Genomic DNA, 22,723 nt, shown 5'->3' with positions numbered 1-22,723 from the left:
CGTTGATTATAGTTCAAAGTTACCCTTGATTCCATTTGATTCCATTCTTTCCTCTGAAACTGACTGATTCTCTGCACAAACATTTCTGGTGCACAAACACAGCCAAAGACCACTGGCATGTGTTCTGTAAATCAGACACAGAACAAACAGCAGAGCTGCTGGTCTATCCAGCCACAGAGATTGGTGGAACTTCACCAAACAACTCACCATAGCTTTTCCTGTAAGGAAAAAAAAAACACTTAGTTCCTGTTCAAATTATTGTAACATGCAAAGCCAGCACTATTATTTCACAGCTTATAGCAGATCCTGCAAAACACATTGTTAGCAGAAAGTTAACTCCATAGTACATGCAAGATTTAGAAAACACAAAACAAAAGCCACAAAAAGAATGAACAAGGGAAGCACAGTATTGCTTTGACTTGGAGGAGCAAACTCATCTTCCGTCAGGCAGGAAGGAACCAGTTGCTTTCTCCAGCAAGCATTACTTCAGTCACTTGTGGACAGACGGGCAGCTAGCTCTTATCCACATCTCCATCTTCATGAATCACTGCGTGATGGTTTGGCTGCCCTGAGTGGATCTGAGAAGAGAGAAATACAAAGAGCAGATGTCATCAGCACACGATGGAAAGAACAGCACATAGTTCCCTAGCCACCCTTTCATAGGCACTGGGAACATGAAGGACAGCTGGCAAAGACCAGAGTCTCTTTGGAAGAGAGGAACAGAGCTGCCTGAGTAGACCCTGCTACTACTCATGGTGGGACAAGAGCAGCCGGAAGTCCCTGATGTCAAGGAGCATGGAGACACCTGGAAACATGGCCATAGCAAGGGCCTTCTTCCTCCTAGCCAGGAGGAAATCGGTAGCCAACACTGCAGGGCTGCCCTGGGCAACAGGTCTGGTTAAAATCATTCCAACGGATTTAAGAGCTTCAGCCACTGTGTGGAAGAGATTCCCACCTATCTCCACCCTTCCCCCCCCCCCCCCCCCCCCCGCCCCAGGCACCTTAAATGCAGCTGAGCTGAGATGGCGCAAGGTCTGGAGTAACTCAGTGCTTGTCACCCACCTCAAGTCAGCAGGCCCTAAGCCTTTCTAATGGCTTCATGTCTTTTAGGAGATCTTAATCATATAATGATTGCATCATTGAATCAGTTTGGTCTAGCCCCGACAAATCCTCATTTACATACTATTTTGTGTTCCCAGCTCTGTCATTAATGTTTAATGCCTTAATTCAGCCATCAATCCCCACTCAGCAAAACCATTCAGCTAAGTACATGTTTAAAGTTAAGCACATTCTTAAATGCCTTGCCAAAATGAAGCGGTCTTACACACATGCTGACTTGCTTTGCTGAATTGGGTTTCCACGCACTACAGAGTTCACTTGCTGCAGGCAGCTTGAAGAGAAGCCTTCCTCTTCTCATTTGCATTCATATGTAAGTGGGTGGCTTGTGAAGGACACAATCTTCTGGGAAGTCAAAGCATTGTACTGAAGGAGATGGTGACTGCAATCCTATTTTGATTATGCTGTTGCTCCATGTCATGGTACAACCAAACAGAACCTTTTATATTTTCTAAATTCTGTTAGGCTGATTTATTTTAAAATGTAGCAAGTGCTCTAATGAGCTCTGTACATGATAAACTAATCAGATTGAGATAACACCGGGTTGTTGGTGTAATTCAGATCTCAAAGGAAGGAAAAATCAGTAAATCTTCAAAAATATGCCATTTTGTCCCTAGGATATCACAGGGAAGGAAGGAAGGAAGGAAGGAAGGAAGGAAGGAAGGAAGGAAGGAAGGAAGGAAGGAAGGAAGGAAGGAAGGAAGGAAAGGAAGGAAAGGAAGGAAAGGAAGGAAAGGAAGGAAAGGGAAGAAAAAAATTACTGATGGATTTCTTAAAGCACAATGCCTACCTTTTTCGACCAGACTCTCACTCAATTCTTTCAGGTATTCTTATCAATAATTCAGTAATACAAGTCTTTGATTGGGTGGGTGCTGGAGAGGAATTTCTCTTGTTTGTAGTTTTCAAATTCCTTTACCGATGTCTTTCTACAGAGGAAGGAATGATACAAATATCATATAAGCCTTTGCAACTCTAGGAGAACAGACGATTAATTCTAGCAATGTATTTCCGTTGTTGTTGGTAATGGTGGAAGCAATAGTGAATTAATTGTCTTTCATGGCCATATTTTATATATACTTTAGGTTAAGTGCTTAAAAAATCTTATGTGGTGCTTGTTTCAAGTATTTTAAGTGCTTAAGAGATGCTAGAACTTCTGCGTTCCTTCACAAGACAGCCATTTCCAACAACAGCTCTTACATGTGCCATATACCCCTACATCAGAGCACCCCATCTCCCCACTGAATATGGGCAGACAAGAGAAGGGTGTAATCTGAAGGTGTGGTTTTGTTTTAATGACACTCATTACATCATTTTGGAGACTTCTGCTTTACCTCCATGTTTGATTTGAACTTACCCCAGTTATGGGTGAAAGTGAGAGGAAAGGCACTCCTTTAGCGTGCCTTGTAACCAATTCAACCACACTAATCTTAGGTCAAAATTTTATTCAGTCATAGTGCATGTTCATTAAATTCCCTTTCATTTTATGCAAGGAGGATGTCCATGACAGCAATAAACAGCCTTGCAACATTCAGCTTATGCAAGAATAAAGGCTTGCCACAGTTTAACCTAGCATACATCCACCCAATCCTATCTGACTGCATTAAACTGAAGAAACAGATTTCAGGTTTTCAACCAAATTCTACTAATAGATAATCTGATTTTTTTTTTTCTCTCTGAAAATTATTAGAATTAATTGAAAGGTTAAAGAGAGATTTTCTGAGAAACTGAAAATACTTCAATCAAACAGTGGAGTGTAGAGACCTGAACAGGACACACTCGTTTATCTCATTACTGTGACCTGGAAATTGGGCAAGGGAAACTCTGTGACCTACTTCTTTATACATCTTAAGCCCTGGGCAGTAATTGGGCAATCTCTTTGTGTGGCATTACTTCCTCTCATCAAAACTTAGTTTTGAGCTCAGGGACCTTCTGATCCATGTGGCTGCCCTCGCTTTCAGTCTGTCACCATAGAAATGGGCTGTTTATCATTATTTCTCTTTGAGATAAACTGTAAATGTTTTTGCTGCACTGGAGCCTATGGAGCTTCATAAATGCTGTGGGATTTGGGGCAGGTCCAGAAAGTCATCCACTGGCTGTGGATCTTGAGAACTGTAACTAAAACTGAGGCATGTACAAAAATGTGAGCAAGTAGTTGTTGGCAGCAGATGAGACTTCATCTTCCTCAGACCCATAACCTAGGAGGTCACTGCTATTGCTGTGCCTGAATTAGCAAAGACTGTGCATTGGTATCCCAGTACCAGCAGCACAAAGAGAAGGTCAGCAAAGTGGAGATACAGCACTGGACAACAATTTAGAACTGAGTGAAGCTTCTGATTACATTTACTGATGATGCTGTGCTGGTTACAGTCTGCATATTTTGGGCAGACATCATTTTCAAGGCTTTGATTAGGGGCCCTGTGAATGAGCAGCACCTTCCTATGGGGTTTTCAACACAGCATGAGACTTTACGGATTAAAACCAGCATGCATTATACATGACATCTGTGTGCACTGCTCCTTAAATGCAAGCTACGCAGAGAAACCAGAAAGCCAGCAGCTTTCCAGTAGAAATTTGTGTTTTCTGGTCCCCTGTTCCCTTCCACTTTTAATATTGCTGTCTACCAATATGTTGGCTTAGGTTGCCTTGTCACAACAAAGAAAGTGAGGCTGTGTCATAGCCGAGCTTCAGAGCTAATTAGCACTGGGAAGCCATGGGAGTTTCTGAGAAGCAGAGCTCTGATGTAACACAACTCCATCCACTAGGAAGCTTTCAGTTGCTCCAGCTATACATAATTTATTTTTGTCAGTCACATGGTAGTCAAGCTCATTTTGCATAATGGATACATGCAATGGAAAAGTGCTTAGAGGGTTTCAGTGGAGGAGACAGCCTTTTCATCTATCTGTATCAAAGAGAAATTAAACAATTACGGCAGTTCATGGCATCCTAGTGTAAAACTCTAAAAAAAAAAAAGTGTTTCAAATGTGTGCAAACCTATTAAAACAGTGCTTATGTTATTCAAATATGCTGCTGTGTAATTGTTCATTTATACCTCTCTCCAACATCTCCTTACCTTCTGATTTACATGCAATTCACTTCTTACCTGTAATTCCTATAAAAACCCTGTGTAGTGATACACAGGACAGGTACTGAGCAGCTTCTGATGGCTGGGGGCAAATCCAAGGTGCAGGATCATGGTCATTTGTCTTAGTTTCAGCTGGGATGGAATTGTTTCCTTCAAAGTGTCTGGTATGATGCTATGTTTTGGTTCTAGGAGAAAAACAGTTTTGTCAACACACTGATGTTTGTAATAGCTTCCACGTTGTTTTGTACAGAGCTGTTTGCAGGGAAGGGCCCAGGGAGCTGAGAGGAAACAGAATAAGGACAGCTGACTTAAACTGAACGAAAGGATATTCCATACCATATGGCATCATGAAGAAGGAGTTTTGAGGTGGGTAGGAATTCATCTTGCTCTCTTCTTCTGCTCAGGGAGCCTTAAAGACCATCTAGTCCAACTCCCCTGCAATGAACAGGGACACCTACAGCTATACCAGGTTGCTCAGAGCCCCGTTCAGCCCAACCCTGGATGTCTCCAGAGATGCGGCATCCACCACCTCTCTGGGCAACCTTTGCCAGTGCCTCGCTGCCCTTATCATCAAAAACTTCTACCTTATATCCAGTCTAAATCTCCCCTCTTTCAGTTAAATTAGATAAATAAAACAGTGAGTAATACAGTGCGTCAGATTGGTGGACAAGCAGGACAAGGGGAAATGGTTTTAAGCTGAGGGAAGGGAGATTTAGGTTGGACGTCAGGGGGAAGTTCTTTACAGAGAGAGTGGTGAGGTACTGGAACAGGCTGCCCAGAGAGGTTGTGGATACCCCATCCCTGGAGGTGTTCAAGGCCAGATTGGATGGGGCCCTGGGCAGTCTGGTCTAGAATTAGGTGGGAAGGTTGGTGGCCCTGCGTGTGGCGGGGGGTTGGAGATTCATGATCCTTGAGGTCCCTTCCAACCCTGGCAATTCTGTGATTCTGTGATTCTGTGGTGGAGCCTGCACTCGAGGTGAGGGGTTCACACTGCCCGGCTCCCGGCACGGCCCTGCCCGGTACCCGATACCCGGTACCCGGTACCCGATACCCGGTACCCGATACCCGGTACCCGGTACCCGATGCCCGGTACCCGGTGCTCGGCCGCCGCCGCCCCGCGCTCGTGTAGCGGCTTCGAAAGGCAGCGCGGCTCGCGAGCACCCGCTAGCCGGTAAGGAACGGCTCGGCGCGGAGCGGCTCGGTTCGGCACTGCCGGCCCGGGATGGCGGAGGGCAGCCCCACCTCCCTCCTGCACCTCTCCATCACTCGCTGGTAAGTGCTGCTCCTTCCCGCAGCTCAACCCAAGGTGGTGGGGCGGCGGGGGCCGGTCAGGAGAGCGGTGGGACGCGGCTGAAGCCGGGCTGAAGGGCAGTCCCCGTCCCCTTCCACCGGAGGCTGCAGGAGGTTGGGAGTAGAAGACTCTGGGTCTGGACACAATTTGGGAAGACAGAAGTTTTGCTGAATGCAAAGGCTCCATCGTGGTGGTGGTGCAGGAAACACCCGATGTTGATTAAAATGGGTAAAGTTCCCTGAAAGTCTGTCTTCTGACATAGTTTGTACTGACGTAGAGGCGCCTTGAGGCTGCAGGACCACCCCAATGGGAGCTGGTTGCCGTGACAGCCTGGCATACAGCTATGCTGAACCACTGACACTCCCTGAGGTCACGTTTTCTTGGGATGAAGGCAGTGGTTGGGCCCTTCTTCAACAAGGTGCTCTGTGGGGTGGAGTAAGGTAGTCACCACCACTTTTACGGGGCTTTGAGAAGCAGCATCACCTGCCAGGTGACAGGGAAAGGAAAACTAGAGCTGCTTTCTTCTTACCCCAAATGTGGCTGGTTCCAGCTAGTGAGCCATGCTGAAACTTCAATATACTTTTTGAAACTCTAGATCTACTATTTCCATTTCAGAAGAACTAAAGAAAGGGAGTTGTGGAGGTCATCCCATAACTCTGAGACACTGCATAAAACTGAATCGTAAACAAGCCTTGAAAAGATCAACTGCTGTTTCTTTCATCACAATAAGCTTCTGAATCACCTTTCTGTGTTTTGAGGGTTTTTTGAGTGTTTAGCTCCATTGTATGGCTGGTGTATTGACAATAGCAAGGCAGACTTAGCTTCAGAAGTGGTTTAATAGCAGACCCATATGATATCCCAGCTATCAAAGCTTCACAGCAGACCCCAGAAAACCTGAAGAATGGATCACACAGTGATCCCAGTGGACAATGTGGATAGGAAGATGTGGTAGAACAGAGGAAATATTTCCCCAGGTGTTGTGTTTTTGTTTTTAACCTTCCCTTACCATTCCCTTTTGCTCTTATTGGTTTTGCTATCAGTTTTGCTTTGATGCATGCACATGTTTGGTTTGCCATTTGAAAAAGGCTCACGGTTTAATGAATGATAAATTCGTGGAGGAAGATTTCCAAATATTTTGTCAACAAATGGTTAAATGCTGAGATAAAACTATTGGCAGAAATCAGTTACAGAAGCACAGATTAATTCCTTCTGCACTTCCAGTGACTTTTGCGGTGAGATATTAAGGATGAATTTGGACTTAGGTTTAATCTCCTCTGGGACTGCCTGATTACGAAGAGTTTTGAGACAGCTGCCTTAGAAGAACCGTGTGCTGCTGTCTGCTGGGATGCAGAGCCAGGGCTCTGTTCTAGGATAAATCTCATTGATTTTTAGCCCCATGGTGTGAAATCTCCCATTGGATCTCTCAATCCTGGAGATGGGAAAGAAGCAAGAGCTGAACAGACAACATGGGGCCATGGCGTGGTGATGCCAAATGGCATCTTACAGCATATCACTTTGCTGCGGAGCTTACCTATTATCTGCTACCAGTGAAGGTAGTGCTTTAGACAAACACTGGGTAGCCTGAAATCAGGATATTAAGAATGTACTGAGTTAAAGTCTGACCTGCTTATCTCACCTGATGGATATGAAAAGTCTGTGTTCTGAACCAACCTAATTATTGACACAGACACAGTGAGGCACTGTGCTGTACCAGCATTCATCTGATGAAATAATAAAATATGCATAAATCATTGGTTAGAGCAGGAATGGAGTCACAGTAAGACAACACTGTCACACGAGCAGTGTGTCATGCTCTAAAAATTAGTCCCCTCTGCTTCTTTGCTCCTGTATTTGTACTGCAGGGAGCTATTATCCTCTGACATCGAAGACATTGCCACTATCTCATACCTAAAGGTCTTTATTCTGGTGAAATCAATAACTTGGGCTAAAAAGAAACTAAGTTCAGTTCTTCCTTCTTGGAAGGAGCAGTGATGCAGTGGCACAGGCTTCCCAGGGAGGTGGTGCAGTCACCGTCCCTGGAGGTGTTCAAGAACTGTGTGGATGTGGCACTGAGGGATGTGTTCAGTGGGCATGGTGGGGGTGGGCTGCTGGTTGGACTGGGTGATCTGAGAGGTCTTTTCCAACCTTAATGATTCTATGAATCTATGAGTCTTCATCCTGTTTAAGGAAATAGTTCCATTTACGTGATTATGACTGCTGTGACGTGTAGGATGGGCAAGGAGTTTAAACTAAGGATGAGTTTTGGTGCCATCAGTTCTGTTGCACTGTAACTGTAAATTAAAGTTTTCTGTTCTAAACTTGTGCTAAAAGCATTGAGATTGTATAAGAACAGAATTTGGACCTTTATAATTTGTGCAATCTCCACCCCAAACCATCATGTTGGATATTTTAGAAGAGAAAATGCTCTTATTGATGTTTTGGTAGAGTGGATACCTTTAGAAGTACGAGATAAAAGTTATGTCTTTAGAGATGCTAATATCTTGCATAATGGTTTTAGTGTTAGATAGTACCACTAAGTTGTATATCTTTGTTAAAAACTATGAGATCCTGTTAATTTCTTAGCAGAGCCTCACACAATTTCTCTTACACTTTGGAAAAAAAGAAAGTTGAAGGTAAAAAGTTGAAAAACTTAGAATGTATACATGCCTATGAAGATTTTTTTTTTTAACTAGAATATGAATCAGCATAGAAGTTGATTTGACAGTCTTTACTTTGACTTTATGCTTCTATAAAATAGTAGTTACTATTACCTAGTCCACTGTACACTTGACAAGCTATTAAAATCGCAAGTTAACAATTTTTTTTTTTTCTAATTCTGACATAAACTGATAGCTTTTTTGTTTTGTTTTGTTTTAAAGGATAGCTGATAATTTCCATTTGTGTGAAGGATGTACCATACCCCGTTGGCTGCTATATGAAATGTATCTAGAAAACTTCAGTTCGAATGACAACGACAAAGTAAATTCAGCCACCTTTGGAAAGGTACAGAACAAAGAGGATTTGTAAGATTAGAAGCCAAGATCCAAACAGAAAATAAGATGTTTGCATTGAATATATGCATTGTGTACCAAGAAAAATTAAATAATAGAAAAGGATGCATACATAATATATTATTAATAGGGTAATTCAGCCTAAAAGCGTAGGAAAGACTGTGTTTGAAGGCTTCTATATTGTCCTTACTTATTCTTTGGCCTATCTGGGAGTTGTATCCATGTTCCATGTTTTCTTTGGAGGGTGCACTGAGATTTGTGCTGATCAAAAAATGACAGCTATGTTCATGTCTTTGCTAATATACTTCTAGTAAGCTCTCATGTAGATACAGATATACTGGGGAAAAAAAAGCATTGTCTGTCATGGAATTCATTTTCTTCAGGGAAGATGTGCATGTTATACTGGCAAGAATCTCTGGGTTCCCCAGGTCAAAAAAGACAGGGTCTCCTGGAAGGAGTCTAGTGGAGAGCCACAAAGATGATGAAGGGCCTGGAGCATCTCCCAGATGAAGAAAGGCTGAGTGACCTGGGTCTGTTCTGCCTAGGGAAATGAAGACTGAGAAGGGATCTGATAAATGTTTATAAATATCTGAAGGGAGATGGGAGACAAATGAATGAAGCCAGGATCTTCTCAGTGGGGCAAGGACAAGCAGTAGTGACCTAGAACTCGAATGTAGGAAATTCAATGCTAACATGTGGAAGAACTTTCTTATGGTAAGGGTGACAGAGCACTGGAACAGGTTGCCCAGAGGTGTTGTGGAGTCTCCTTCTATGGAGATATTCAAGACCCATCTGGACACCTACCTGTGTGACCTATTATAGAGTATTTACTTTGGCAGGGCAGTTGGACTCGGTCTCTTGAGGTCCCTTCCAACTGCTGCGATTCTGTGATTTTGTGAACTTTTTTTAGAAGACTTTTCCAGGGTAAACAGTGCAAGGTTAAGAAACCAGTCCTGAGAAGCTGATTCTTCTGTCCTTAAAAGACCCATTTGGTCATTACATAATTTTAAACTTCCTTTTTTAAGTACACTTAGGGCGATTTTGCTCCAAACACACACTAAAAATTCTTCACTGAATCTTCCAAGCAAAACAAAAGCAGATGTAAAAAACAATCTCCTTTAAGAAGTTACACTCTTCCACTAAGTGGATGTTGATACAACCCACAAGGCAATTACCAGTTAGAAATCCCACACGCAACAAGTTGTCATAGCTATTTGACTTTATTTGACCAATTAAGGAAAACAGAATTGTGTGTGACTGATATTCATGATTTTGTGTTCAGAACTTCCTATTTTTACAGCTAATAGTTTTCCATTAGTGCCAGTGGTAGGAGCTGTTTTAGCATTTTTAAAGAAAAAATTCAAGAAAAAGTTGTGCCTGGAATCAATCTTGTGTGTGGATAAACTCATTTGAGGAATCATTTATCTCAATTCAGTTGAACCTGTTTCATTTTGTTTTGTTTTTACTGAGTGATGATCACTCTTAAGGTTTGAGTGACTGATCCCACACGATTGGTTTACCACGGTCTAATGGCTCATCACCCATCAGCCAACCATGGGTGGAACTGGTCTGGTTTGAAGCTCATCACCTTACCATCTCTTGATAGTCGATGGAGAGAAATAAGTAGTTTCATACAGTTCCTCACATTCTAAATGAGTCTTCTTGGTCAGTTCAGGTGACTCGTGCCTTGGAACTGCCTGTTTTTCTCCATTGACCATGGAGTCTGCCAACAGTATCTTACACAAGGAGCCACGTAGGTAAGATGAGTCCCACCTCAGCATGAGCTGTGGCTGTGCAGCAGGAGACTGAGGGGTAGGAGCTGCAGTTACATTGCTCTAAAATACAGGTGCACATGTAAGCAGTTACAAGAGGCCAGTAAATAATATGAGCTATTAATAATTTGTCAAGCTGTAGTAACTTGACCACACTGCATGTAAGGATTTTTGCAATCAAGCTTTGTGTGAATGAAACTGCAGTTATTTGAGACGGCACAAATTTAATCCGCCTGGTCCCTCTGCTCCAGTATGCCACTGTCTGTAGAAGAGGCCTCAGGTCACAGGACGGCTTTTTGGAACAAGGGGAGTATGTACCACGTTGAGAAAAGGAGCAGCTGAGGTGGGTGCACACAAAGATGTGCAAAAAGCAGAACCATACCAGCACTGTTGTAAGCTGCAGGTGAGAGGATGCGATCTGTCCTTGTGCAGGCCCTTCAGCCAACAACACTCTGCACAAAGGCAGTGTTGGGCTGCAGTGAGGGTCCGCCTGGCTCAGTGACAGCGTTGTGCCCTCATTCCTGTACAGCTCCAGCACCCCTTGTTAGGCTCTGCCTTCACAGGAGAGTTCATGCAGAATAATCGTGGTGAAGTGAGGTATTACCCTCACACTATCGTATTATTCTGTAGGGCTTAACCTTGGCAGATGCTGCCTGACCTCAGTTCCTATTACCACAGGGGTGGCCTGGAGGTCGCTGTGCAGTGTGGGGATGCAGCCTCTCAGAAACATCAAGTCAGAGCCCAACTTGCAAGTGCTCCATGTACAAGTGAGAGGGTTGTGTGAGTGAACCCTGCTCAGTTGAGGAGGGCTGGACAGGGACGGAGGAACTCCAGGCCCTCCACAGGCCTCAGACAGATGCTTCTTGCAGATCAAGTTCCCCTGGCTGTGCTGCACTCAGCCAGCTGTGGGTGGTCTCCTGAGTGTGCTTCAGTGCAGGCAAACCAGGCTGATGTGAAACAAGTCTCACCTGAGGGAGATAATCCATGAAATTACTCACATTTCTATCCACAAAAGCCTGATTGAGTTCAGTTCAGTAGTTACCATTTGAGAGGTATGTAGGGACAGGTATTAGCCAGCAAGTGATGGAAAGAAAAATAAGTGATCAAGGAGAGAAAAATGTAACGAGTACCCCTTTGTGTTTTTGAATGAACTTGTCAAGAATCTCTAATTTTTTGCTTGTTTTTTAGCTTATCCGGTTAGTTTTCCCAGGTCTGGGAACAAGGAGGCTGGGCACAAGAGGCAGTGCCAGGTATTGTTTCTGAATCCTTTGTCTGCAAAACATTATGAATGATTGCTCTAGTAAAATTAAAAAAAAAAAAAAAAAAAAAAAGGCAGAATTCTCAGCTCCAGCTCCAATATATCTTCTGATCTCTTTCTCCATCTCCTTTCTTCTCCCTTCCTTCTCTCCCTCGAGCAGAAGCATGAGGATTGGGATAGATACACTTTCATTGATTCAGCATCCAAATACATATTCACACTCTGATCACCCAGACTGGGAGAAACAGTGCTATAAAGGGCACTGAAATGCAGTCATTTTACAAGCATTTGGAGTAGCTGTAGAACACTGGCTTTGAATGACAGGCCCTTACTTGATCTGTGATTTTTCTCCATTGGCCTGGACTTGCCGTCAGCTTGATACAGCAGTTTGGAGTGCTTGGCCACAGATGCTTCCAGCATTGGTTGGGACCATGTGTGGTGCTCTGCATCCTTGTGCAGTTGTTTCCCACAAGCAGAAGCTCACCCTCTACTGGCTGCTGAAGGCCAAGAACCTCCCCATTCACCCTGTACCAGATACTGGTGTACTCTTCCAAGACCAGAGGAGAATGATAACACCAAGACAGGCATAAAGCAGTTCTTCTAGATTTCTTGGTTTTATCTTCCACCCATGGGCCACCCAGTCCCTTACCTATTGTAAACCACTGTGCTGCAAGTGCATACTGTCCTCCAGCTCAGTGGGGACGTGGGTACATTCACTTGCTGAGAGGTCTGTGACTTCTCTAATCATCCTGTGCAAAATTGTTGTACTGTATTTGCTGGCTTATGTTTGTTCACTTAAAAGAAGGTATCATCCAAGGGCAAAAAAAAAAAAAACAACAACAAAAAACAACAACAAAAAAAAAACCCAAACAACTAAGTAGAGCTTGTTAAGTAATTCTAGAAAAACTTGTGTAAATATTTTGTGCCAGGGAGATAAATTTCCAACAGAGTTTATAAAGTAAATGTAACATTTTTGTTTTCACTTTGTCTTTTCTAGGCTGAACATGCTTTCAGTAGAGGAATATTAATTCTTTGCTAACTATCTTGAAAATCACGTGTTTGTCAGTTCATCCATTTTTTTTTTTTAAATTATTTTCTAGATATCATTATGATGGAATAGCTATCAAGAAGGACTCTTCCTTTTATGGACATTATTGCTTTCTTCTGTCTCAAAAAAATTATCGCAGGTTTGTTTTCTAAATATTTCAATCATGAAATGTCACATGATAATCTAGATATTGTCTGTATATAGAAGTCTGTTATTTCTCTTTGCTGAACATTGTCAACAGTATGAGTATTTTCTTCCTCTATACACACTATAAAAGTGCTGTGACATTAAGCAATACCTCTAACAAGAAAATCCAATTTGGAAAAAGTGCTCTGTGTAATCAGATTTCCCTGAATGGGAGTGTAGAAAGGTAGATCATGCCAACCCTAAAGGAAGAACGTAACACGTTGAGGCTCTAATGGAAGCTCAGATTAATGACAATTGCTTCTTGACACTGTAGCACTTCTGTTGGTTAACAGTAGGCTGAAGAGATACGTATTCCAATATAAATGACAGTGCTCTTTTGACAAGTTCTATACACAACGGTGTTATCTAGTTTTTACTAAAAGATCAGGCATGCTACTTTGAAAATACTGCCTCTGTTTTATTTTAAAATGTCAAGTTTTAAAGTAACCTCTTGTAAGGGAACAGCAATAAGATGATATATAAGACAGGAGTAGAAATTGTCTGCAAAAACAGAAAAACAATCTAAGAAAGTGATGAATGTAAGGTAGTGTAGAAGCTCAGTGTAGACTTTATCTCAACCCAATTGTAGGCAGGATGAGGAAGGTCATCATTAAGGTCATGGTTGAGGTAAATGAGCTTCAGACTTGCATTTCTCCCAAGGAAAAGGGAAAAAATGAAATGTGTGTACAAATGAATTCTGTACTTCGGTTTCCATTCTGTTAAATGGGGATATAATAGCTCTCTATGACACAAATGTTCTAGGGATACAAGACAGACTATTAAGCACTCAGATATTCTCGGGATGATGAAAGCTGTTTCACTGTCTGTGGTATTTTATTGTATAGTTAATTGAATACACGCTGCAAGAGAATGGAAAAATTATACCCGCGGGTTTGCTTCCTGTCTTTGCTGGTTTGATGGCAGAGCTAAGCTGCAGCACCCCAGGCAGCCACAGCAGAGCAAGGATAAAGAGTGGAGCAGGGCAAAGGCTCAGGTTCTGCACACAATCAAGTGGCAATCAGTTGCTTTGAGACCAAACAAATTATTCATAAGAAACACGAGGCTCATTTCACATGAGAACCTTGCTGAAGTGATATCCCCAGCTACCAACGCACACTGTATTAAATATATATACATTCAGATAAACATCAGCTTTCTGGCTGCAATACTCTTAAGTAAGTCTCTTAACTATGAAATTATTTTGTCTGACACTTCCTTCACTGAAGCTGTTGTGTGAAGCCAAAGAGCTGCATTTAGAGCATCTTGCACTCAAAACCCAGCCACGTGCCCCCATCTAGAGCCAACATGTGCACCAGCAGCACCCGGGTGTCACTGCTGCTTCTTGGTGCCTGTTAAAGGGCAGCAGAAGAAAACAGAGAGAAAACAGTAAAAAACAAACAAATTAAATATGCAGCCAGGGACACTTGGTTATCATAACCCTCCTCCCACAAAATAACTAAGGAAACAAATTAGGCCACATACAACTTAAGCAGCAGCCTCAGTGAAATAAGTCAATTTCCATCTGTTCTTACAGTTATGTACATGCTTTACAAATGCACAGGAACACAGTAAGCAAATATCTCATCTTTACTGCCTTCTTTTTAGGGCTCAGTACTTTTAGAAATCAGAATTAATTTTTGTTATCCAGTAAAATCACTACTGAACAAACAAACAAACAAAAAAGCCATCCCTGGAATAATTTTTTTAAAGTAGAGAAATGAAAGTTGGACAAAAAAGTAATAAAAAATTGAGTATTTTTCTATCCGCAAAGACAAACGTTGTTCTTGTAGAGTTAAATTGATGGCTGCAGCAGACGGTATTTGACCCATGATACAACAGTCTGGAAGAGTGTGCTGGTGTGAAAACTTCCAGATAATAGTGAAGGAGATTATTAATATACATTTACAGTGCAGTCCAAACACTTGTCTTCAAATCAGATCCAATGAATAGTCGCGATCTCACTGGCTTGATGCCATATCCCCATGGCAGAGACAGGGATGTGTGCCTGAGCAGTCAGCATGTCCCAAATGCCTACTGCATCCTCCCACGCCTGGATCGAGTCTGACACGCAGGTGCTTCTTCTGGAGCTTCTACCTGAGGGGAAGGTGGAGATGAGAGCCCAGCTGAGAGATGAACGCATCCACCCAAACACCCTCCAGGCTGTTAAAGAATTGACTGGTGTCAGCACTACAATCCACTGTCTCTAATTACTGAAAACAGTATTTCTTGACCATTTTGAGGTCATCAGCACTTGACATGGAGTTGTAGTAAGGAACTGGGCCTGTGAAGGGTCTGGCACATTGGGAGCTTTGCTTGTTGGTGTCATAGAAATGGCCATAAGATTATAATGGTTGCATTTCACTGCAAAGAAGGCATTTGCCTCTTGGTAGTCAACCAGGCCTTGGATGTGTCAAGTTGCTGGGATGGAACGAGTTCACACTAGGAGTGATGAGGATTCTCTTACAAAGCACCTGTGAGCTGGTCTGTTTCGAATTGTTGAGTTTTTCTGAAGATACATATTCTGTTGTACTAATGATGATGTGAAAGTGGTGCAAACAAGCAGAGCTGTGACCAAACGGGTCTCCAAAGGTATTATGGAGATTTAAGAGGGTGTGGGATGATTTGAAGTACACTACAGTAACATTTAGGAATGGGAGTTTTGAGGATGAAGTCTCCCTACAATGGCAGATGCTCTGGTAGGTCAAAGTGGCTTGGAGTATGTCGGTGCTAAAATAATGCCAGTGAGTTTTGGCTTTGTAAGAGTAGAATCATATCATAAAATCACCAAGGTTGGAAAAGACTTCTAAGTAAGAGTTACTTCATAATCTAGTAACAGGGAAGGCTTGGGTCTCTGACTTTCTAGTGACACAAACCTGTAATTTTTCAGTTACAAATTCTAGTGTGTTTCTAGGATATTATCTTTGCTGATCTCAGTGTAATCTGTTGATCCCATTCACCTTTCTCTCTTTGTTCGTTTTCCCTTCTTCCTTCCCATTCACCTCAGTCTTTCTGCCATCCCTACAATCAGACCTCCCCTATCAGCTCTCGTTCCCCCTCCCCATCCTCATGGTAAGCAGAGCTGAGCTCATTGCCCTCACCTCCCACCCATCTTCCATTCTCTGTGCTCTGTCTTTGCCCAGGCAGTGCTCTCCAGGGAAGAGTGTTTCAGCGTGGCAGCCAAGCACCCCTACGGGAACCGGGTGAGTCTGAACTTCTTTTGCTAATGATGCTTGCCTCACCTGGCAAAGGTGAGGTAGGGACAGGTGGAGGGGTAGTGAGAAGGAAGGCTTCAGCCTGCCACCCAGCACCGGGCAAACGGACTAGGCAGCCCGCTGAAGAAGAGGTGAGGTGCTGAGGTGTGTTGCCATAGCAGCAGCAGCAGAATGCAGCTGGCTGCCTGCTTGGGAAGAGCAGGAGCTGGAAAATGTTAGTTAATTGTATTTCACAGGCTTTAGGAACCTGCAAGAATGAGACGTTTGACAGCAGTGCATCTGTATGGACCCTTTCTTTTGTTTGTGGGGACCAAACAAATGCAGTATTAATGTTGTGCCAGGCCTTTGGTGGGTGGAGTCCTTTGGCTTCCAGCACCAAAGTGGTGGTGAAGGGAAAGGGAGGTGCTGTGTGTACCAGCCACCAACAAGGACTGCATATTTTGTGCAAAACACTGGCTGCCACCTTCCAAATAACAGAGTCCCTGGGAGCTTGAAATGACTTCACAGACAGGGAGCACATACCAGCAGCAGATGTGGGGCTGGCTGGAGCATGTCCCGTGTCACAGAATCACAGTATTGCAGGGTTTGGAAGGGACCTCTGGGTATCACCTAGTCCATGCCGCTGCTAAAGCAGGTTCCCTACAGCAGGTTGCACAGAAAAGAGTCCATGCATGTTCTGAATATCTTCAGAGAAGAAGACTGCACAACTTCTCTGGGCAGCTGCTCTGTCACCCTGTGCTCTGTCACCCTCACAGTAAAGCTTTTCCTTGTGTTCAGATGGAACTTCCCCTGTTGCACTTTGCACCCATTGCCCCTTGTACTGTCACTGGGCACTGCCATCCACTTGGCACCCGCCCATAAGATATCTATAAGATATGATAAGATCCCCTCTCAGCCTTCTCTTTTCCAAGCTGAACAGCTCCAGATCACTCATTCTTTCCTCAATACAAGAGATGCTCCAGGTCCCTCATCTTCTTTGTAGCTTTCCATTGGACTCTCTACATTAGTTTTCTGTCTTGAATGAACTGGGGAGTCCAGAACTGGACACAATACTCCAGATGCTATCTCCCTTGTAGGCCTTTCCTCTGACTCTTATGAAGAGAACCCACCCTTTCATTGCCATTACCCAGCTCCATGCAGTTCAGACCTTTCCTAATGTCCAGGGTTACACCTCCTCTCCTTCCCTGCCCATCCCTCCTGAAGAGCCTGTAGCCATTCGTCTCAGCATTCCAGACTTGTGAGCCATCCCACCACATCTCATGGAGGCCCAGAATATTCTGGCCCTGAGACTGGACTAAAACTTCCAGTTCACCTTCCCTATTTCCTGTGCTCCACGCATTTGTATTGAGGAACTGAAGATGGGCCAGAAAATGGCTTACTGGCTGGTGTTCCTTTGTGCTGCTTTTCAAGTGCTCACCTACAGATCTCTGTTCTTGTTGTTGTCTCTGGACAGCCACTGCTGATACTGCCTTCACCGTTCCCCTTCCCCAGCAGCTTTAGGCTTGGCAAGCCTGTAGCCAAAGTTGTTCTTCCCTTCCTTTGCCAGATGAACCACATCAGTTCACAACAGACAAGGTTTCTCAGATAGACTGCCACTGCCTTTCTCTCCTGCAGGATTCACTTCATCAACTCAGGCGTAGGAGGAGGGAGGAGATGACAAAGCAAGAAAGCAGCCTACTGCTGCCCAGCTCATGGTTTTTCCAGCCAAAAGCTGATTGTTGAGCTTTTGCAGGCTCATGAGAATATTGAGAGTGTGGAGCATCAAGGAAGACTTTCAAAGTAGGCAGGGGGCAGCCAGGAAAAGGTTGCTGTCTCCATTAATAAAGGGAACAGAAATTGGGGTTACTGTGCAATCAAAGCTCAAGGACGATTACGATTTCATTATTTTTGTGTCTATGATTTTTATTTTCATTCTAAATGAACTGCCACTGCAAGTTCAAAATCATGAATTTGGATACAAGAAGTTGGAAGAGATTGTGCTGCTAAATGGCTAATATCTTGCTGTCTGCAGTAAGTGGCTCAATTTTAGCTTGAAATTAGTCTCCAGATTCATTAGAAAATCCTGGGACCACTGAATGATGGGAAAGGGAGGGATTTTGTTTCCTAAACACACTACTGTCTACTTCAGCCTAGCACTCTATCCACTTTGAGATTGTTTTCTCACTAAACACTGTATGAATTGGTGGTTTTTTTTAAAGGGCTTTATGTTCTTTATTTTACCACAGTGCAGACACCTGCAGTTCTGGAGACCCAGCTGGTTATGAGAGCAATAGCAAAAAAAAAGGAACAGTGAGTTTCAGATAGATTAGTCTTATAACAAAATGCTTCTCCGTGTGCTTAATTAGAAAGGCTATATAATATTGTAATGAAATACAATTAACCCATCACACTCCCTGAAATAACCTTTGTCTGTAGAACCTCACTAAATGCTTACTCCCCCTACTCCTTACGTAGCTAAGTATTTTTGTTATCTAAATGTCAGCTCAAACAATCTTCACTATGCCGAGTGTTGAAATTGTGGCTGACAGCCCAGGTTCCCAACACTGGAGGAGTTAGTTGGGCACAGCCTTCCTTGTCTGAAGCCCATCACTGCAGGCTCTCATGCTGTCGAGCCAGTGCCCTTTCAACTCAGTGGGACTATATTGGCATGGGAAGTCTTTAAAACACTGTAAACTGATCAAGAAAAGAGAATGGCAGCCCTGCTCGCCAAGGAGGCTGATGTTAGGCTAACTGGTGTCAGCTCAAATGCACTAGGGAATTGGCCTGAAGCTGGAGAGGCTGGAAGCCAACCCACAGAGCGTGAGCAGCAGGATTATGGGGATCACAGCGAGGGAAAAGGAGAGACTGTGTGTCCTCCTTGTTTTTTTTCATGGTGCTCAGAGAGCGTGTAACAACAGCTGAAGAAAACTGCTGTCACCTTTACAGCAGAGCCAACAATCTCAAGCCTTATTTAGAAGATTGCAACTGTGAAAATGAGTGCTATAGAAAATATATGCATAAGATATACGTAGTGTGAAAAATTCACTTGGTTTGAAAATAAATTATTGTACTGTTTGGAATTTGAACTTTTAGTCAACCATGCTTGCTTCTTTCACCCACCTCTATTTTTTTCAACAAAAAGAACAAGCATTTCTGTGAATAATTACATCTTAATAAAAAATAGCAATATACAACTTCAGGAAAGTACTAGTAACTTTAGCAGAAGTGACAAGATAATTGTGTACTTTTTTTTTTTTTAATTCTTTAAAATACATTCTGATGCTTTGGAGCAAGGATTTGCACTGTTTTCCGTCGGTCACTTATCTGAAAACTGAAGAAGACAGACTTGCATATGTTTTGCCTGAATTTGGACTAGCCTGCCCTTGGGAGCAAGAATTACTGAACAAATACCCCTATGAGATGGTATGTTTAAGTATCCAGTAATCAAGCAATTTAGCTCTTTGACTATATGATCTTTTTTACACTCTTTTTCTCACTTTGTCCAGGTCATACAGGTCGCAAATGAGTACAATAGCCACTGCCAAGACATTTTAGAGGTTGTGAAAATGCAAGAGCTTGACAAGGTATGCCTTTGCTTCAGTAACTTCCCTTGCATGATGGCAAACAAATATGATAATGAAATTGTTTCTTTGTAGCTTATTTAGTTGATGGTTTTATCTAAAGAAGACGTTCATTTATGGACAAAAAGAGCACTCATTCAAGATATACTGGAATTCTTAATGTGACCATCTCTTAGAATGTGATGTTGTGGGCACAAAACACAAGGCCATGGATATAGATCTCCCATTATATCCACATATCCACAGCACATCTCTTTGTCTTCCTGCTCTTTGTTATGCATCACTCCTGGATGCTCCCACCAGTATCTGAGCCTGGCTCAAGGCAGGTGGGGAGCCAAGGTCTGTATTCATCCTCCTGCTTCTGTGCTAATGTGTGTGTCCTTTCACTGAGTCACACTTCACATGTCACTAGTGTAAAATTGGTGAAAATTCATGAAGGACTTTGTGCAATAGGTGGAAGATTGCATCACATCATTTTGGAAGTCTCTACAGCCTGAAAAAATAGCATTTATATCCTTGCCAGATATATGCCAGCTGTTCAAGTACTATGACAGATATTTATTCAAGGTACTGTATACATGTTTGTTGTAATTACTTTATGATTTTTGTCTTTTTGGTAGTTCTACCTAGAGAGAAAGACCAGCTGTTTATTGTGTACTGTACAATGAGATTTTATTTTCAGGGTATATGTATATATAAATTTTGAGCCAGCGAGTTTGGATTTTGAAAGGAGACAGTGGAATTTGAGACTACAGCCATTTGATGCTATATCTTCAGTTCACAGAATCACAGAATATGTGAAGTTGAAAGGGATCCATAAGGATCATCAAGTCCAATTCTTGGCTCTGCATACGACCACAGTCAGAAGTTCTTAACACCAATGGAGGATAATGTTATAAATGTTATCTGGGGTTCTGGAATGAGGATATGCATCTGAAATTTGGTCTGATAGCTGGATTCTAAACTACAAGAGGGTTATTTTTCCTTTGATAACTTTACTATATTTCTCAGTGACATTCTAAGCAGACGTACACAGTTTTCTGCTCAGAATAATTTACTTCTTATTTACAGCAGATCATCAAGCAGCATCTAGTGATTAATTCAGGAGGCACTGCTTGCTTCTAGGACCTTTTTCCTTCTGCTAATAAATATAGTTTAATTATTGCCTTAAGAGGAGGAAAACAATGGGCTTCTTTCGTGACATAAATTGTAATCACAGCTAAAACATGTTTCATGCTGCTGTAAACATCTCTAGTGCAGTGGCCATGCAACTCCATATATTTACATTGTAGGAAATGGATAATATTCTCCTTGGTGACTTCCTGGAGGAGGTGTCTGTCCACTATCTGAAGTCAATCAGAATGTTCAGTAAAAACGTTAAACTCTGGTTGCTTAATGCTTTGGAAGAGCTTCCAATGCCACTCCAAACATCCAAATGTAAAGGTGAGTATGAGGAACAGAGTGATTTTCATAAAATAATGTTTGCTTCAACTGCAGAAAAGATTGGGTTACAAGACTCTTAAATTATTTTTAAAACATTTTAGCTGATGACCTTGATAGTAGGAGGGACTAGCGTTAGTTGGTATTCAGTTAAAAATAAATGGTCTCAATTGGTGTGAAGACAAATTTAAGCCCAAATCATTCCAAGTTCCTGCTTAATTAAAGTGTACTTGAATCTTTTTAAAGACCTGTCTTTTGTCATGTTCACTTCGGCTGTGTTGATGACTCTGAAAAATAAGCACCCTGCTCTCTGAAATGTAGGTATTGTTCTGTCTCTTTTCCTTGCAAGTGGTTTTATGCAGATAAATTAATTAATGACCATAGGACAGTTCAATATAAAGTAGAAAAAAAAGCCAAAGGCCTATAGGGAAAATGTGACTCTGTCATTAGAGCAGGATTTTAAAATCTTGTAATATACAAAGGTGTGTGATCCTAAGTATGTACATACGTACATACTTTGATGTATGTATGCAAATATGTTCATATATACAAAATGTTCAAGGTTGTGTTGGGTGAGGTGTTGGGCAACTTGATCTAGTAGAAGGGGTCACTGCCCACAGCAATGGGACTAGTTGATCTTTAAGGTCCTTTCCAACCCAAGCCATTCCATGATTCTACAGTTTATTTATTACATAGAATCATAAAATGGTTTGGGTTGGAAGGAACTTTTAAGATCACCTAGCTGAAGATGTTTTTAAGATCCAGCTAAAGCAAAATGCTGCTCAGTTTCTCCGTGAATGAAAATCATCTCTACAGTGAGAAAGTTGGGATCCTACATGGATACAGGACTGCTTGCACACGTGCTCAAGGATGGCTTACAGTCAGTCTCAAATCTGGCAGTCCTTACGTTCAAACAATTGACAGAGCAAATTTAGTAATTTGCTTTTAACACGTTTGTGTGTATGAAAGTATAAGTAATTAATCAACTATAATGCTTTCTATGCATATTCTGGGCTTTGGGGATTGTACAAACTTTAGAGAAACAGAATTCACTTGAAAACCATTGCCTGTCTGCAGATTTAAGTTGCTTTATACTTGATTTTCCTGCAACTAAGGATCAGTTACTTATATTTTATTCTTAAAAAAGATATTCTTGGATCACAGTGTTAGTAATTTTAACACGTTATAGACAGGATCAAACAGAGCAACAGAAATCAACTTTTATTAACAGTGCTGAAGAATTATAGATACATAAGGGTGAAAATGCAAACTCTAATCAAAACAGAAAATTTAGAATTCATGGTGCCATCAGTCATGATGGCATCTGAAACCATACTCATAAAAGAATGTTGCTTGAGAAATATTTCAAGGAAAAAAATATTGGAAGAAATTTTCCTCTGCATCATGCATTAACATATTTCTAGTGAAGGAAGAGCAGTAATCTGGGCTGCTTGCAAGCTTTAAATCTGTGGGGTGCCCAGCATAGATAGCAGCTCAGCTATCTCCCTGTGCTCTGAGTTAGCCTGTTGCTCCCACAGGGATCTGCTTTACAATTTAAAGAGATCTGTCTTCATTAATGTCTTTAAGAATGTTAAAGATTAACGATATGAAACACCTGCCTCTTCTTCTTTAACAGAAGTTACAGTATTTATAAAAAGACTCAGGAGAAAGACAGATCTTTCTAATATGGCCAAGGTATGTTCCAGAATCCATGAAACAAAAAAGCTGAGCATCTCATTCACTCAAG

At 42.2% G+C, this 22,723-nt stretch overlaps 1 protein-coding gene and 1 long non-coding RNA gene across 2 annotated transcripts in view; one reads left to right on the top strand and one right to left on the bottom strand.

The window, feature by feature from the left end:
• Positions 1–261: 261 nt before the first annotated feature.
• LOC149920048 (uncharacterized) lies at positions 262–4,915 on the bottom strand. Its single transcript, XR_016464186.1, has 4 exons — positions 4,535–4,915; positions 4,217–4,383; positions 1,907–2,042; positions 262–578 (listed from the first exon to the last, which is right to left on the bottom strand). It is a non-coding gene; the product is annotated as an uncharacterized LOC149920048 (long non-coding RNA).
• A 462-nt stretch (positions 4,916–5,377) lies between these two features.
• The window catches only part of RFX8 (regulatory factor X8), a 32,202-nt gene continuing 14,856 nt past the window's right edge, over positions 5,378–22,723 (top strand). The window contains exons 1-11 of the mRNA XM_031605200.2: positions 5,378–5,470; positions 8,369–8,492; positions 11,461–11,522; positions 12,631–12,717; positions 15,905–15,964; positions 18,202–18,265; positions 19,250–19,378; positions 19,462–19,539; positions 19,990–20,103; positions 20,829–20,979; positions 22,613–22,671. Of these exons, the coding sequence (XP_031461060.2) occupies positions 5,421–5,470; positions 8,369–8,492; positions 11,461–11,522; positions 12,631–12,717; positions 15,905–15,964; positions 18,202–18,265; positions 19,250–19,378; positions 19,462–19,539; positions 19,990–20,103; positions 20,829–20,979; positions 22,613–22,671 (978 nt within the window). The 5' untranslated portion in view covers positions 5,378–5,420. The remainder of the gene's footprint in view (positions 5,471–8,368; positions 8,493–11,460; positions 11,523–12,630; positions 12,718–15,904; positions 15,965–18,201; positions 18,266–19,249; positions 19,379–19,461; positions 19,540–19,989; positions 20,104–20,828; positions 20,980–22,612; positions 22,672–22,723) is intronic.

This window comes from Phasianus colchicus, chromosome 1 (genome assembly GCF_987193195.1).
Source record: "Phasianus colchicus chromosome 1, bPhaCol1.hap1.1, whole genome shotgun sequence".
NCBI lineage: Eukaryota > Metazoa > Chordata > Aves > Galliformes > Phasianidae > Phasianus > Phasianus colchicus.
Note: the sequence above shows the minus strand (reverse complement) of the source record. Positions and strands in the feature narration are given on the sequence as shown.